The 14808-nt window shown below is 38.2% G+C and overlaps 1 protein-coding gene across 9 annotated transcripts in view; it reads left to right on the forward strand.

Annotated features, from left to right (window-relative positions):
• Positions 1-14808, forward strand: part of CLIP4 (CAP-Gly domain containing linker protein family member 4) — an 82372-nt gene that overhangs the window by 26318 nt on the left and 41246 nt on the right. For 7 of the 9 annotated variants that reach the window (XM_077152505.1, XM_077152502.1, XM_077152510.1 and 4 more), the window contains exons 2-6: positions 2553-2700; positions 9485-9624; positions 10410-10503; positions 11593-11754; positions 14233-14351. In XM_077152505.1, the coding sequence (XP_077008620.1) occupies positions 2568-2700; positions 9485-9624; positions 10410-10503; positions 11593-11754; positions 14233-14351 (648 nt within the window). In that variant the 5' untranslated portion in view covers positions 2553-2567. Of the gene's footprint in view, positions 1-2552; positions 2701-8925; positions 8997-9484; positions 9625-10409; positions 10504-11592; positions 11755-14232; positions 14352-14808 lie in introns of those variants that run through there. The other 2 variants (XM_077152507.1, XM_077152509.1) reach the window with 2 other exon arrangements.

The following is a 14808-nucleotide window of genomic DNA, read 5'->3' on the forward strand; positions in this document are numbered from 1 at the left end:
TCCATATCTCTCTCTTCTGTCTTTTTGTATCTGACTCTAGTGCTCCCTTTAGTATTTCTTGCAGAGCTGGTCTCTTGGTCACAAATTCTTTCAGTGACTTTTTGTCTGAGAATGTTTTAATTTCTCCCTCATTTTTGAAGGATAATTTTGCTGGATATAGGAGTCTTGGTTGGCAGTTTTTCTCTTTTAGTATTTTAAATATATCATCCCACTGTCTTCTAGCTTCCATGGTTTCTGCTGAGAAATCTACACAAAGTCTTATTGGGTTTCCCTTGTATGTAATGGATTGTTTTTCTCTTGCTGCTTTCAAGATCTTCTCTTTCTCTTTGACCTCTGACATTCTAACTAGTAAGTGTCTTGGAGAACGCCTATTTGGGTCTACTCTCTTTGGGGTGCGCTGCACTTCTTGGATCTGTAATTTTAGGTCTTTCATAAGAGTTGGGAAATTTTCAGTGATAATTTCTTCCATTAGTTTTTCTCCTCCTTTTCCCTTCTCTTCTCCTTCTGGGACACCCACAACATGTATATTTGTGCGGTTCATATTGTCCTTGAGTTCCCTGATACCCTGTTCAAATTTTTCCATTCTTTTCCCTATAGTTTCTGTTTCTTTTTGGAATTCAGATGTTCCATCCTCCAAATCACTAATTCTATCTTCTGTCTCTTTGAATCTATCATTGTAGGTATCCATTGTTTTTTCTATCTTTTCTACTTTGTCCTTCACTTCCATAGGTTCTGTGATTTGTTTTTTCAGTTTTTCTATTTCTTCTTTATGTTCAGCCCATGTCTTCTTCATGTCCTCCCTCAATTTATCGATTTCATTTTTGAAGAGGTTTTCCATTTCTGTTCGTATATTCAGCATTAGTTGTCTCAGCTCTTGTGTCTCATTTGAGCTATTGGTTTGTTCCTTTGACTGAGCCATATTCTCAATCTTTTGAGCGTGGACAGTTATCTTCTGTTGCTGGCGTCTGGGCATTTATTCAGATTTCTCTTGGTGTTGGACCCAGCAAGGTTGTAATATTTTTCTGTGAAATCTCTGGGTTCTGTTTTTCTTATCCTGCCCAGTAGGTGGCGCTCGTGGCACACGTTTGTCTGCGGGTCCCACCAGTAAAAGGTGCTGTGGGACCTTAAACTTTGGAAAACTCTCGCCGTCCTGGGGGTTCGCTAGCCGAAGCGGCTTGAGCCGGCCCGGGGTCCGAACGCAGGGAGGGTTGCTGGTCGCCGCAGCCAGGGAAAGAGCCCGTCCGAATTTCCTAGTCGGCCCTGGGCAACAAGCGTGGCGGGAGGGCGCCAGCAGCAGCGGCCTGCCCGAGAGAGTGCACGTTCCCCGGGAGTCACGGGGTCACCGTTCTCCGCGGCCTGGGGGTTTCCGATCCAATTCTCTCAGTTGGTCCGGGGGCTGCGCGTGGTGTGGGCGCCAGTCGCCTTGGTTTCAGGGGACCACCTCTCCAATTCTCCCAGCCGGCCCGGGAAGGGGGAAGGGAGTAACTCCAGCCGCTTGCCACCCCGCCCGGTAAGGCCCGCGCGCCTCGGCGATCTCACCCGAGCTGCTTCTCTCAGCCAGCCAGCCGTTCCAGGATGGGGTACGCTGTCTTTTTTATCTCTGTTGTGGCTTTGGGCGCTTTCTGTATCGTTTCTACTCCCCTAGTAGGTGTCCTGGAGAAGAAACTAAGATTCGCGCGTCTTACTAAGCCGCCATCTTCCAGGAAGTCCTCTATAATATGATTTTCTGCTTACATTTAAAAGCATGTGGGGATTCAGAATAGTTTGGGCTTTAAAGATCTGACTGAAAGAAACTGGAAGGTTTTTGTCTTCGAAGTTCAGTTCTACTTTATCTTCTCTCCTTTCTCCGAGATACAGACCTAGGGTTCAGCATGTTTAATTTAGAACAAATTTGTTCTAAGCCCTCTTGTTTTCTGGGGAAAAGTGATACAGTTAAAAAGACACAGCCTTCCATCTTCTATTGGGATAGAATAAACAGATTGTTGCATAGTATTACATAAGAAGTGAAACAATGCCAGTAAGCTATTAGATTGATAAGAGCACTGTAATTATTTTTCAGTACTGTTTTTTGGAGCTGCAGAAAATAATGGGAGCACTCTAAACTAGATCATTTTCATTTGCCGAGCACATGGCATGGGCTATCAGATGACATGTTATAAACCGTCAGTATCCATGAGAAGTTAAAGAACCAGCAATGATACGCCCTTGTTCATTGCCATGATAAAGAGAATGCTGCTCGTTTAGACTAGCTCAGCATTTAAAAATTGGTTTCATCTATTGCTGGGAAAATATATGGTTGCTTATTATTCCTGAGCCTCATCTGGAAAGATGACATGTGTTCCTGACTGTAGAGGCAACGTGAAGTAATGTATGGTCTTTAACAAGTTTGCTTTAAGGATTTCTCCTTTCTTACTTTAAAAGAGGCTTTTGAAAGTTGAGGTTGAAAATGGTAGTAGGTTAGATATTTTTAAAGCCTGGGCTTTTTGTGATTGAAGGCAATCATTGTAAGTTGCATACAAATAAAACAGACTTACTTTTGTTTCTCATTAAAGGTGGCTTCCTAGAAGATGACCATAGAGGACCTTCCAGATCTTCCATTAGAAGGAAACCCTTTGATTGGAAGATACCCATTTTTATTTCCAGGTTCTGATACACCTGTTATCTTTTCCATTTCTGCAGCACCAATGCCTTCTGACTGTGGTATGTTAAGTAGCTATGTTTATTTTCTATATCTGGTAACTTGACTTCTGTTCTATGCCTTTTTTGTTTTCATAAAATTGCTGTATTTTCCTCTCTTTAAAAAAAACAATTGGTAATTGCTTTTTCAGCTTTTTAAGTTAAATACTTTATTTCTGCTGTCAGCATTTTTATTATGTAAAAACATTCGTTTTTAAGTACCATGGTGAATTTAGAGGATTTTATTTTTAGAATTCAGTGTACTTAGATATCAAGCATTCTTCTGCTATTGATGTATTTATTTTGGTTAAATATACAGACTTCCGTAAAAAGCCATGTATTTAGGCAGAGGAGGCTGAGACACCCGTCCCTGGAATGGGAAGGAAGATTGGTTCGTAGTTTCCTCTTTAAAATCTCCTCTGTGAAATGTAAATCTACAAGTATTCTGGTTTTCATCTATTTAGACTTATTTCCCTAGGACTACATTTTATCAGATAGTAGATAAGTGAATAAAAGAAAATTAGGAGGTAAATTTGATAGAGATACTACATTTCCTGTTTAGAGTTTTTCAAGTAAAATATTGGGTCACCATTTCAGAATGTCTTTGGAGGGAGAGAGAACATGACCTCAAAGTGCTGGTAGATGGGAACTTATCAGAATGGGACTTTGTCTTTTTTATTGTATTCATCCTAATACCTCCTTATCTCCAGTCTGAATTTTTCTGTTAAGATTCTATAGCAGCTTATCTTGGAATAATCAAAAGTATTACATAAAACCTATGCCTTGACCCTAAGAGTTTCTTACCCCTTTTATAACAGATTAACTGGGCTTATTTTCAGATGTAAAAATTCAGTTATGTAGGGGGTGTAAGAGTAGTTCAGTGGTAGAATTCTTACCTGCCATGCGGGAAACCTGGGTTTGATTCCTGACCCATGTACTGCCCCTCCCCCCAAAAAAGTCAACAAATAATGCTGCATTAACAGGATAGTCAGATGAAAAAAGAATGAAATGTGACCCCCACCATACAGCGTACAAAAAAAAATTTCAGTTACGTGGAGAAGACCTTCTCTGCCACAGTGACTTTCCATTAATTCGTAGGATACCCGAAGCACTTTTCCCCAAGCTTCTGCCTCCAATTTTCTGTTCTTCTGCCTGAACACTTTTTCCTGGGCTCTTATGTTGACCAGTTACTTCTGGTCAAATGACCACTGCATCTGATGTAACCTCCCTGCTCCCATTATTCTCTGTTATTCTCTAGATGAGTACCCTCAAAGGCTATGTGCTGTCCCCACATAGAGAGTTTTGGGGTCTTTTGTTTTCCTTCCTTTGTGCAGATCCAAATATCCACTCGATATCACTTTCATCTGCCTGAAGGACTCCCTTTAACATTTCTTGTAGCACAGGTCTGCTGGTGATGTATTCTTTCAGTTTTTTTACATGGGGAGGCACCAGGAATCGAACCCATGTCTCCAGTATTGGCAGGCAAGACCTCTGCCTGCTGAGCCACCATTGCCCACCCTCTTTCAGTTTTTACATGCCTGAAAACATCTTTATTTGGCTACGTTCTTTAAAGATATTGTCACTGGGTAAAGAATTCCAGGTTGATAATGTTTTTTTCAGTACTTTAAAGTTGTTGTTCTGCTGCTTTCTCACGTGGATAATTTCTGATAGTTATCTGCTGTCTCTCTAGAATTATTTCTTTTTCTGTAACATGTCTTTTATTTTGCTGCTTTTAAGATTTTTTTCTTTATCACTGGTTTTGAGCAATTTTATGATGATGCTGTGCTGGTTTGAGAATATTATGTACCCCCGAAAAGCCATGTTTTAATCCTGATCCAATCTTGTGGGGCATCCTTCTCTTTTAATCCCTGATTCAATATTGTAGGGTGGAGACTTTTGATTAGATTATCTCCACGGAGCTGTAGAATGCCCAATAGTGGGTGTGACTGTTTAATTGGAGATGTGACTCCAGCCATTCAAGGTGAGTCTTGATTAGTTTACTGGAATCCTTTTAGAGAGGAAACGTTTTGGAGAGAGAGAGCTGACAGAAACTTTATAGCCAACCTAGAGAGCAGAGATAGATGCTTGGGGAACAGCTGCTTCTGAGAACAGAGACCTGTGTGTTTGAAGGTACTGGGGCCCAGCAGATATTGCTGTGTGCCTTCCCATGATGTGAAGCAAGCCAGAATCTGGAAAGAGCCGAGGGAAGCCAAGAGATGAAAGCCAGCCCCAGAGAAGCAAAGTGAGGAACCCCCACAGGAAACAGAGGCTGAAAGCAGTGGGGCCCAGAAGCAAGGGACCAGCTGATGCCAGCCTCGTGCCTTCCCAGCTGACAGAGCTGTGCCAGACCCATCGGTCTCCCTTAAATTAAAGTATCTCCTTGATGCCTTAGTTTGGACATTTTCATAGGCTTAAAACTGTAAAGTTACAACTTATTAAATTCCCTTTATAAAATCTGTTCCATTTCTGGTGTATTGAATTCCATCAGCTTAAGAAAGTAGTATATATATATACCTTTGTGTAATTTTCTTTGTTTCTTGTGCTTGGGGTTTGATGAACATATTGGATCAGTGAGTTTTAGTTTTCATCAGGTTTGGAAAATCAGTATTTTAATTGTTTTTTCTGTTCCCATCTTCCTCTTTCAGGGACTCCAATTACAAGTATGTTTGACTGCTTGGAAGTTGTTCCATAGTTCACTGATACTCCATTAAAAAATGTTTTTCTTACTGTGTTTCATTATGGATAGTTTTGTTGCTATGTCTTCAAGTTCAGTAATCTTTTCTTCTGTAATGTCTGATTAGCTGATGATTTCATCCATCATATATTTCATCTCAAGCCTTATCATTTTCATCTTTAAAATTTGATATGATCCTTTTTTTCTATTTTTCATATCTCTGCTTATCCTTTTCAATACTTGGAATGCAGTTATGATAACTGTTTTAATGTCTTTTTGTTAATAACAATATCTGTTTCAGTTCTAGCTCTCTATCGATTTATTGATTATTCTCCTGATTATGGGTCATATTGTCCTCTTCCTTTGTGTACCTGATAATCTTTGTTTAGGTAATGTGAGTTTTACCTTATTGGGTCTTGGATATTTTTGTAATCCTCTAAATATTCTTGAGTTTTGTTCTTTGATGCAGTTAAGTTACTTGGAAATAGTTTGATCCTTTCAGGTTTTGCTTTTGTAATTTGTTGGGTGGGTCTGGTTCAGTGTTCAGCATACTTTCCCCACTTTCGTAATTTATTCAACGCCCTGAGCATTAGGAACTTTTTTGGTCATTGTGGTGGGAACAGGCACTGTTCTAGACCCTTTATGAGCACTGTGCACTGATCCCTCTAATTCTTTTGGATAGTTCTTTCTCTGACTTAGGTAGGGATTTCCTCATAAGCATGTGCTGAATGCTTGAGGACGTTCCACCACTCTGTGCTTTTCTCTGTGTGTTCTCTCCTCCCCACTCTTTGCCCTGTGATCTCCAGCTGCCGCCATCTTCCTGCACACTGAGCTCTGTCTCCTCCACACAGGTAGTTGGCTGGGCTCTTCCTGGGTTCCCCCTCCTGATTCCCCTCCTCACAGCGTGGCATGGAAACTCTCTCAAGTCGGTAACCCGAGGCAATCATAAGACGTACTTCATTTGTACTTGGCTTCTTGGGGGTCAGTCTTCCATTGCCTGATGTCCATGGTCTGGAAAGCCATTATTTTATATATTTCCTGCTTTTTTTTATTGTTTCAGGTGGGAGGGTAAATCTGGGTCCCTGTTAGTCCATCTTGACTTGAAGTGGACGATCCTCCCACTTAAAAAAAAATTTCCTCCCCAATTTCTTTTGAATAAAGCATTCTTTTTGAGGTACAGCAGTTTAAGATTTGAATGTGGTTGGATTGATGAGTGTAGCAGTGTGGTGCAGAGGCTCTCTGGAGCCAGCCTGCCTTAGGTCACACACTTTCTAGGTGTGTGATCTTGGCAAATTGCTTATTCCCTCCGTCCCTTCATTTCTTCTTCAATAAAACGGTAATAGTCCCTACCTCATATGGCTGTTACAAAGAAGAAATATCAGTATACATAAAGTGCATAAAACAGTCCCTGGCACTTATTAAGCACTTAATAAGTGTAACCTGTTATCATTATTATTGAAACAAACTCTCTCTCTGTTCTTTTGCCATTGCCTCGGTGTTTAATTACTGAAGCGTCATCATATGCTTTGGTATTTATTGGGCTAACCTGCTCCCTCCGTTATTCTGCTCAGATGTTCTTGCTTCTCTCTCTTGCATTTACTTTCTGCGTCTTTGCTGCTCAACATGTGGTCCATGGGCTGGCAGCTCTGGTAGCACCAGGAGCTCGTTAGGGCCCCACCCCAGGGTTGCTGGGTCAGCCTCTCATGGCCGGTGCCCCTAGGTGATGTGCAGTGGAGTTGGAGGGACCCTGGCACAGATGAACATTAGAATAATTTTGTGTTGTTTTCTTCCATAAATAAATCCCGAGGAGAATTTAATTAGAGTTGAAATAATTCAGAAGACTGTTTCTGAGAAAATTGATGGCTTTACATTTTTTTCTTCCTGTCGAGGTCTATGATGTTTCCCACCAGCTACTTAATCCCCACCCCCCTTCCTTAATAAAGTATTTAAGTTTTCTTTAAGTAAGTGTCCCACGTTTATTGGTATTTTCATTATTTTTATTGTTATTTTGTATGGAACCTTTGCCCTATTGTATGTATGTTTTTTTTTAATTTTAAATTTGCGGAAAATACAGAGATAACATGTATCACATATGTGCACAGTCAGCATGAATAAATATTAGCATTTTGTCAAATTTCCTATTGCTCTATTTCTCAATTAATAGAAATAAGACCTTAAAGATAAAGTTGAAATTCCTCTCATTTCCCTTTTTGGTTCCTCTTGCTCCCCATATTCAATCACTGTTTTATATTTAGTGACATTTTTCAGGTCTTATTGTTATAATTTTACTACCTATATTAGGTCTGTAAATTGTTTTAATAAAGAGTATTGTTTTGTGTATTTAGCATTTTATGCAAATGGTATTGTGTGTCAAATCCTGAAACTTATTTTATTCATCAGTATATTTTGAGATCTATGCTTATTGATAACGTGTTTTAGATAGCTAATTATTTATTTAATTGTAAATAAGCATAGAGTTCAGCCTATGAATATGCCATATTCTATCCATTCCTTTGTCAGATATTTCGGTTAAAATTTTTTTTGTTATAATCAATATTAGCATAAACATTGCTCATGTAACATTGTAGACACATGGGGAAGGATTTCCCCACTGGAAATTTCCAGTGCCTAGGAAAGTGACTGATCCTTAAATATATAGTGAAAGGATGAATGAATTAAACAAACACACAAAAAAGTCCAGTTAACAGCTGTCAATGGGGGAAGGTGTGTGTGAGGCGGTGGCGGGGTGTGAAATGGTCTATATGGGAACTTTATACTTTCTACATTAGTTTTCTGTAAACCTACAGCTGTTCTAAAAAATAAAAAATTGCACTCTTAAAAAAGGGAGGGAGGGAGTTTTTCAAGTTGGGTGCTGATTCTTTTCCAACGAGCCTTTCCTGAGCCTTATTGAAGGCCTATTTTGTTGTCTAAGATTTGGGATGTTATCTCATGCTGTCTTAGTCTCCCTGATTCTCTTTTAAGGAACGGCTGCTGGGCTTTGATACATGCCCTTGGTTTTGTGCCTCTGTTTTCACTTTTTAGTTACCCTGATTCTAAAAGTAAGAACTATGTGTATATATAAAGTAAGCAAGAAAAACCTAATTTTCTATCCCAAATTTGTCACATTCCAGTTGTGTGACTTTGAGCAAATTATTTAGTCTGAGCTTTAGTTTACTCATTTGCAAAATCAGAGTAATAATACCTGCCAGGTAGGATGTTTGCGAGGATTTGTAAGATTTTAGTTAATTGTATACACTCAGCAAATGTTAGTTTTCCAATGCTTCCCTTTTTTTTTTTCTCAGTGCTTCCCTTTTTTAGATGCCTCTGCTGTTCAATTTTCCCTCTTTCTTTTAGATCATTCAAGACAATAGAATCTGGTTTTCTTCCCTTAAAAAGTTTTATTTTCTTTATCAGCCATTCAGTTTTATACTCTAGTCATAGGATAATATCTATCCTTTCTCTGACTCCTAGGAAAGATGTTTTAAGAAATATTTTGATCACAAGCTCAGTTTCATCTAGTATTCTATGTTTTCATTAATACAGATTCTAAAATAACCCATTTACTTTGTCCCAAGGTTTCGTTTATTTCTCCATTGCCAGCAGTGACCTCCTCCTTGGTTGGAATAGTAGTTCCCATGCTACTTTGGTGGGTAAAAAGCAATACATGTTTATTATAGAATATTAGGAAAATGCAGAAAAGTAAAAGTACTTTGAGTTCTGGTACAGTGCTAATATTTTGGCCTGTTACTTCTTTTTGGGCATGTTTTAATCATAGATGCAAATCCATCATTGTTCATAACATATTTGTCTTTTGAGAAGCAAAAATATTGATAAAATTTGGCACATTTTCTGTTCCCTAGAAATAGTATGTGGAAAGTTCAGGGTTTAGGATCTGTGCACTCACATTTTGTTTCATCTAAAATAAAATGTGGAATGATATATGAAAATCGCACCCTCACCACAATTCAGGAATGCCTCATACATTTTGACCATCTTGATTTTGGTTTTGAGAATTGCTTAAGGTAATCCTTCTTCTAGCATGTAAAAGTATTGTCATTTTGATCTTATTGTTTATTATTTTCAGTTTATTTATTTGAAGCCTTAATAAGTTTAAATTACACCTTTTTATTTCAGAATTTTCTTTTTTTGATCCTAATGATGCTTCGTGCCAGGAAATTCTCTTTGATCCAAAAACTTCAGTATCAGAATTATTTGCCATTTTAAGACAGTGGGTTCCTCAGGTCCAGCAAAACATTGACGTAATTGGAAATGAGGTAAGGAGTTCTCAGTTTTTACGCTTTGCCTAGGATTAGGATTGTTAATGGTACAGAATCTCCCCATCTGAGAGGAAGTATGATCAGGAGAAACCCTTTAAAGATTCTGATGCTTGTTCTTTGTATTTCCAGGTTTTTCTTGGGGCGGTGAGTTAGTACTATACATTCTTTCCGTTATTCCCTCAGGCCTCTCGCTCTCTTACACCTCGAATTCTGACATTACAGACTCTTGGTAGGAGCAGGGAGAGGCATTTTTCATATTTCCTTTATTTGTTCAAATTAATTTTGCAAAAAATTGTTAAAAGTTGTCATGATTTCATAAAGGGACTTAATTATCGTCACTGTCTAAACTTTTGGGTAGTTTGGTAGAAATCTAGGCTTAAAAATAATTTTTTAAAATATTTAATTTGGGGGGGTGGAGTGAAAAAATAAGTGGGTTCTTGACTAGTGTGCGGTCGTGTTGTAGGAAGAGAGGGCTTACATGTTTTTCAAATGCCATTGCACCTGTTAGAAGGAAATTTTTGTTTATTCTCTGAGAGGATTAGGGGACATGCCGGGGGTGCCAGGTTACCTTGGAAGGCTTTGTAAGAATTTCCTCCAGTCTGGTGACAGCTTATGTTTTCATTGTTGCTGGGTGCAGATTTAAAATTTACCCTTGAAGTCAGTTCTGTCGATATATTTCACTGACAGCTAATTCGTACTTGGGAGTCTCGTTCTGCTCCTCAGCATTGGTTTGAAATCCATCAGTCGTCACCTTCTAATTGCATTTTCCTTGGTTTCCTCAGATCCTTAAGAGAGGTTGCAACGTGAATGACAGAGATGGATTGACAGACATGACCCTCTTACATTACACCTGCAAATCTGGAGCTCATGGAATTGGTAAGTGTGTAAATCTGCATTTATGGCTGTCAGTGAGATGCGATTCCCTTCCCTCCAGCCTGGGGAAGCACTGGCTGATGATAATGCTGCCTGAACAGGTGAGGATACACTTAGGTCCTTCCAAGATCTTTGTTCCCTTCCCTCCCCTCTGGGGGCTGGGTGGGGTGGGGGGGAGAGTGGAATTTATATACCCTGGAGCCTCCTGCCTTTTCTGGAGAAGGCTCCATGCTCTTTTGCCCACTGCGTAACACTGTGCCCTGGAAACCTGCTGAGGGTTTACAGTGAGGCCGTGATGAGCAGAGGCCTGTTTCCAGGTCTCCATTTCCTCGCAGGCCCCATCTGCAGGCCCGTTTCAGGTCTGTCCCTGCACAGGCATCACATGTGCATGTTTCCCCAAACTGGTTCCTGCTGTGCTTTATCATTTTTATAAACCTGCCTCTCTTACTTAGCCCCGTACTGTAAACATCTCTCCAGGTTTCAGTAGTCGGATAGAGTGCTTTTCAAATTATTAGTTTCAAGGACTCTTTTTTTTTCCTTCTGATCCATCATAAACTGATTTTTGTAAAATGAAATACAAATGAATTAATAGAAAAATGAAATTAAAAAAGCGCACAAGACATGAATTATGGAAGCCCAAATATTTTCCAGAAGAAATAAATTACATTTAAACTAGACATTACACAGGGAATAAGGAAAGAATACAGAAGATACAAACATGACAGTTTGGAGCCTGGCAGCCAGGGCACTCTTTGGGGAGCACTGATGCTACGATATTGTTTTCAGTGGCTTTGTTAGTGTTTCCCTATGTGGATGTATCACAGTTTAACCTTCTGATTATTGTACTTTCAGATCGTTTCAGAATTATATTAATGATAACTAGCACTGCAATGAACATCTCTATAACTAAGTGTTTATCTACATCCCTGCATATGATTATGTTCTTAGAATAACTTCCTAAAGGTGAAATTGTCATGGTGACTGCGCATATTCAGGATGCCTTTTGCTGTGATTTTTAAGTGAGTAGTAGATAGCCATCTGTGGGACTTAAAATTTGTACCGAAGAAAAATAATGTAGTAAATTTCCTTTAGGTGATGTTGAGACGGCTGTCAAATTTGCAACTCAACTTATTAATCTGGGAGCAGATGCTGGTTTGCGGAGTCGCTGGACGAACATGAATGCGCTGCATTATGCTGCTTATTTTGATGTGCCGGAGCTCATAAGAGTGATTTTGAAGACATCTAAACCAAAAGGCAAGCACTATAAGAGCACATTTGGATGTTTGTAGTTGAATCCTTTATTTGTAGCACAGAAATTATAATTCAAAATTTTTACTCCCAGTCCATCTTGTTCATACAACTTCCTATCACATTTTTTTTTTCTGAAATAGTTTAAAATTTCTTTATTGAAAATTAATTAATGGCTTTTACAAAAGGTACAAGCAAAGAGATACAAAAGAAAAAATACTCTCTGGGTTTTCATATCTTTGTAAAAATTCCCCAAGATACCATGGGTTTTATAAATGTGTTATTAAATCCGTGTGTCCTATTCCATTCTTTTGTCATGCTTGGTTGGCCAGGGATAGAGCGGAAAAAAGCCTTCAGTGCTGGCCATTCAAATAATAAAGAATTTTATTTTAGATGGCGTCCAGTTCTGAATTTCTGATGCCACATAAAGGATAAAATTTCAGAATGTTTTTTCCTACCTTGATGGTGATACTCTAAAATTGAACATTAACATGTCTAAATTACAGACCTGGTGTTTTGACTTTCTCTCTGGTTCTCTCAGTGGGTCAATTTTATTTTGAGAAAAAAATGAGAGCAAATGTAATAGTATTATTTTAAGTTAAAGTATACAATATTTTCCCCATTTGTAGAAGATGTGTTTTGAAGTAGAGATTCAATAGATAAGTTTCCTAGAATGGTTCTAACCTCTGCTTTGTATAATTGTCCATTTTCTTTTAAAATTTTACCTTTCCAGTTTTGGAATGATGTTAAGACAGAAGCCGCTCTAATTTTTTTACAGTTTTTTTTTTCATTGTGAAATGTAACATATGTACAAAAAAGCAATAAATTTCCAAGTACATTTTAACAAGTAGTTATAAAGCAGCTTTTAAAGTTTGGTATGGGTTATAGTTCCACGGTTTTTTGTTTTTTTCTTCTAGCTGCTCTAAGAAGCTGGAGACCTAAGAAATATCAGTATAATGAGTCATCAGTCATACTCATTTGTTAAATCGTATCTTCTCTGTTATACTCCTCCTTCTCTCTCTTTTTTCTTTTTTTTTTTTGTGAAAAATGACATATATACAAAAAAACAATCAATTTCAAAGTACATTGCAAAAATTAGTTGTAGAACAGATTTCAGAGTTTGGTGTGGGTTACTGTTCCACAATTTTAGGTTTTTACTTCTAGCTGCTCTAAGATACTAGAGACTAAAAGAAATATCAATATAATGATTCAGCAAGCATACTCATTTGTTAAACCTGACCTTCTCTATATAACTCCACCATCACCTTTGATCTTTCTCCCACTCTTTAGGGGTATTTGGGGTATGCCCATTCTAACTTTTTCATTTTGGAAGGGGCTACTGATAATATTGGGTAGGGGGAGGAAGCCTTTCTTGATAGTAACACATTTTTAAACTCATAAAAAAGTTTTTCTTGAACATGTCTGAGTTGTCTGCAGTTGGAGGAAGGGGTTGTGCAGTATGGGCGAAGGTAGAGCTTGTTGACCACAGGTCTATTAAATCCTTGTCACAGAAAACACTGAAAATGGGGTTCTAAATCTGAAGAATTTCCTACATTTAAGAATAGCATAATTATGATTTATTGAAAGTTAACTTTAGATTTTCAAGATTTCTTATTAAGCCCAAATTCATTTGTTGAATAGAGTGTTGCAAATCAATGTAATTGTAAGCATTCATTTACTTAATTAGTAGTTAATCTTCTCCAGTTTGAAAATTCTGTACAGTTTTACCTACCAGTCAGAAATGTTTTTAATGAAGGGTAAGATAGTAAACATTTTAGGCTTTGCAGGCCATGTGGCCTCTTGGAACTACTCAGTTCTGCTGTTTTAGCATAAAAGTAGTCATAGAGCATATATAAATGAATGAGTGTGGCTGTTTTCCAAAAACACTTTACTTACAGAAACCCTTGGTGGAGGTGTGTGGGTCATTCAGTGGTTAGAATGCCTGCCTTCCATGCACCCCTGGGAGACCCCGGTTCGTTTCCTGGATCATGCACCCCCCCCCGCCAAACAAACAAACAAACAAAGCCCCCCAAACACATGGTGGGTTGTGTTTCGCCCACTCACCAAAGTTTACTGATCCCTGACCTGAACCCCACTACTTCACTGTGGTTGCTATGGTAACAATGCAAGAGATTTAATGAGAGTTTATGTTAACTTAGTTACTTTTACAAGTGTGGATTGTTGCCATTGATTGCTTTTAAATATGGTTTAGTTAATGATAGTTAGAAAATCTTTGATATTACTCCATTATAATGAAATTTTATTGTACTGGGAAGAGAATTGCTTAACCAGATTGCTGCATAATATGTAACATAATGTGAAAGTATGTATTATGTTCCATTGTGAAACGGTGCTTTGGAGGATTGGTTTAAATCTCATAAATGGCAAAAACCACACCCACCTAACCCCCAAAAGTATGTTCTTATAAGTTAAAATAGCTAAATTTAAATTTGTAGCTAATACAATTGTGATATTTAATTGCAGATGTGGATGCCACATGCAGTGATTTTAATTTCGGAACAGCTCTGCATATTGCAGCATATAACTTGTGCGCAGATGCTATAAAATGCTTATTGGAGCATGGAGCAAATCCTGCATTTAGGGTAAGAGATTATAGTAAAAGTGAAAAAAAGTAAAAGAATTAAAAATCATGTATTATCTCTGAGTGAAGACTTAATCTGGATGTTGTTATACTGTTGCTCTATGTGAGCATCAACTCCCCATTCTGTAACCCCAATCTATGTCCTGGTAATTTAAATTCTAGATTCTAAGCTCTGTGCACTTATTATAATTAGTTCATATCAGTGAGACCATACAATATTTGATACTCAACATCATGTCCTCAGGTTTCATCCATGTTGTCGCATGCATCAAGACTTTATCCTTTTTGCAGCTGAATAATATTCCATTCCATTATGTATATACCACATTTTGTTTATCCATTCATCAGTTGATGTACATTTATATTGATTACATCTTTTGGCAACTGTGAATAACAGTGCTGTGAACATCAATGATCAAATATCTGTTTGAGTTCCCACTTTCAGTTCTATTGGATAT

This window comes from Tamandua tetradactyla, chromosome 3 (genome assembly GCF_023851605.1).
Source record: "Tamandua tetradactyla isolate mTamTet1 chromosome 3, mTamTet1.pri, whole genome shotgun sequence".
NCBI lineage: Eukaryota > Metazoa > Chordata > Mammalia > Pilosa > Myrmecophagidae > Tamandua > Tamandua tetradactyla.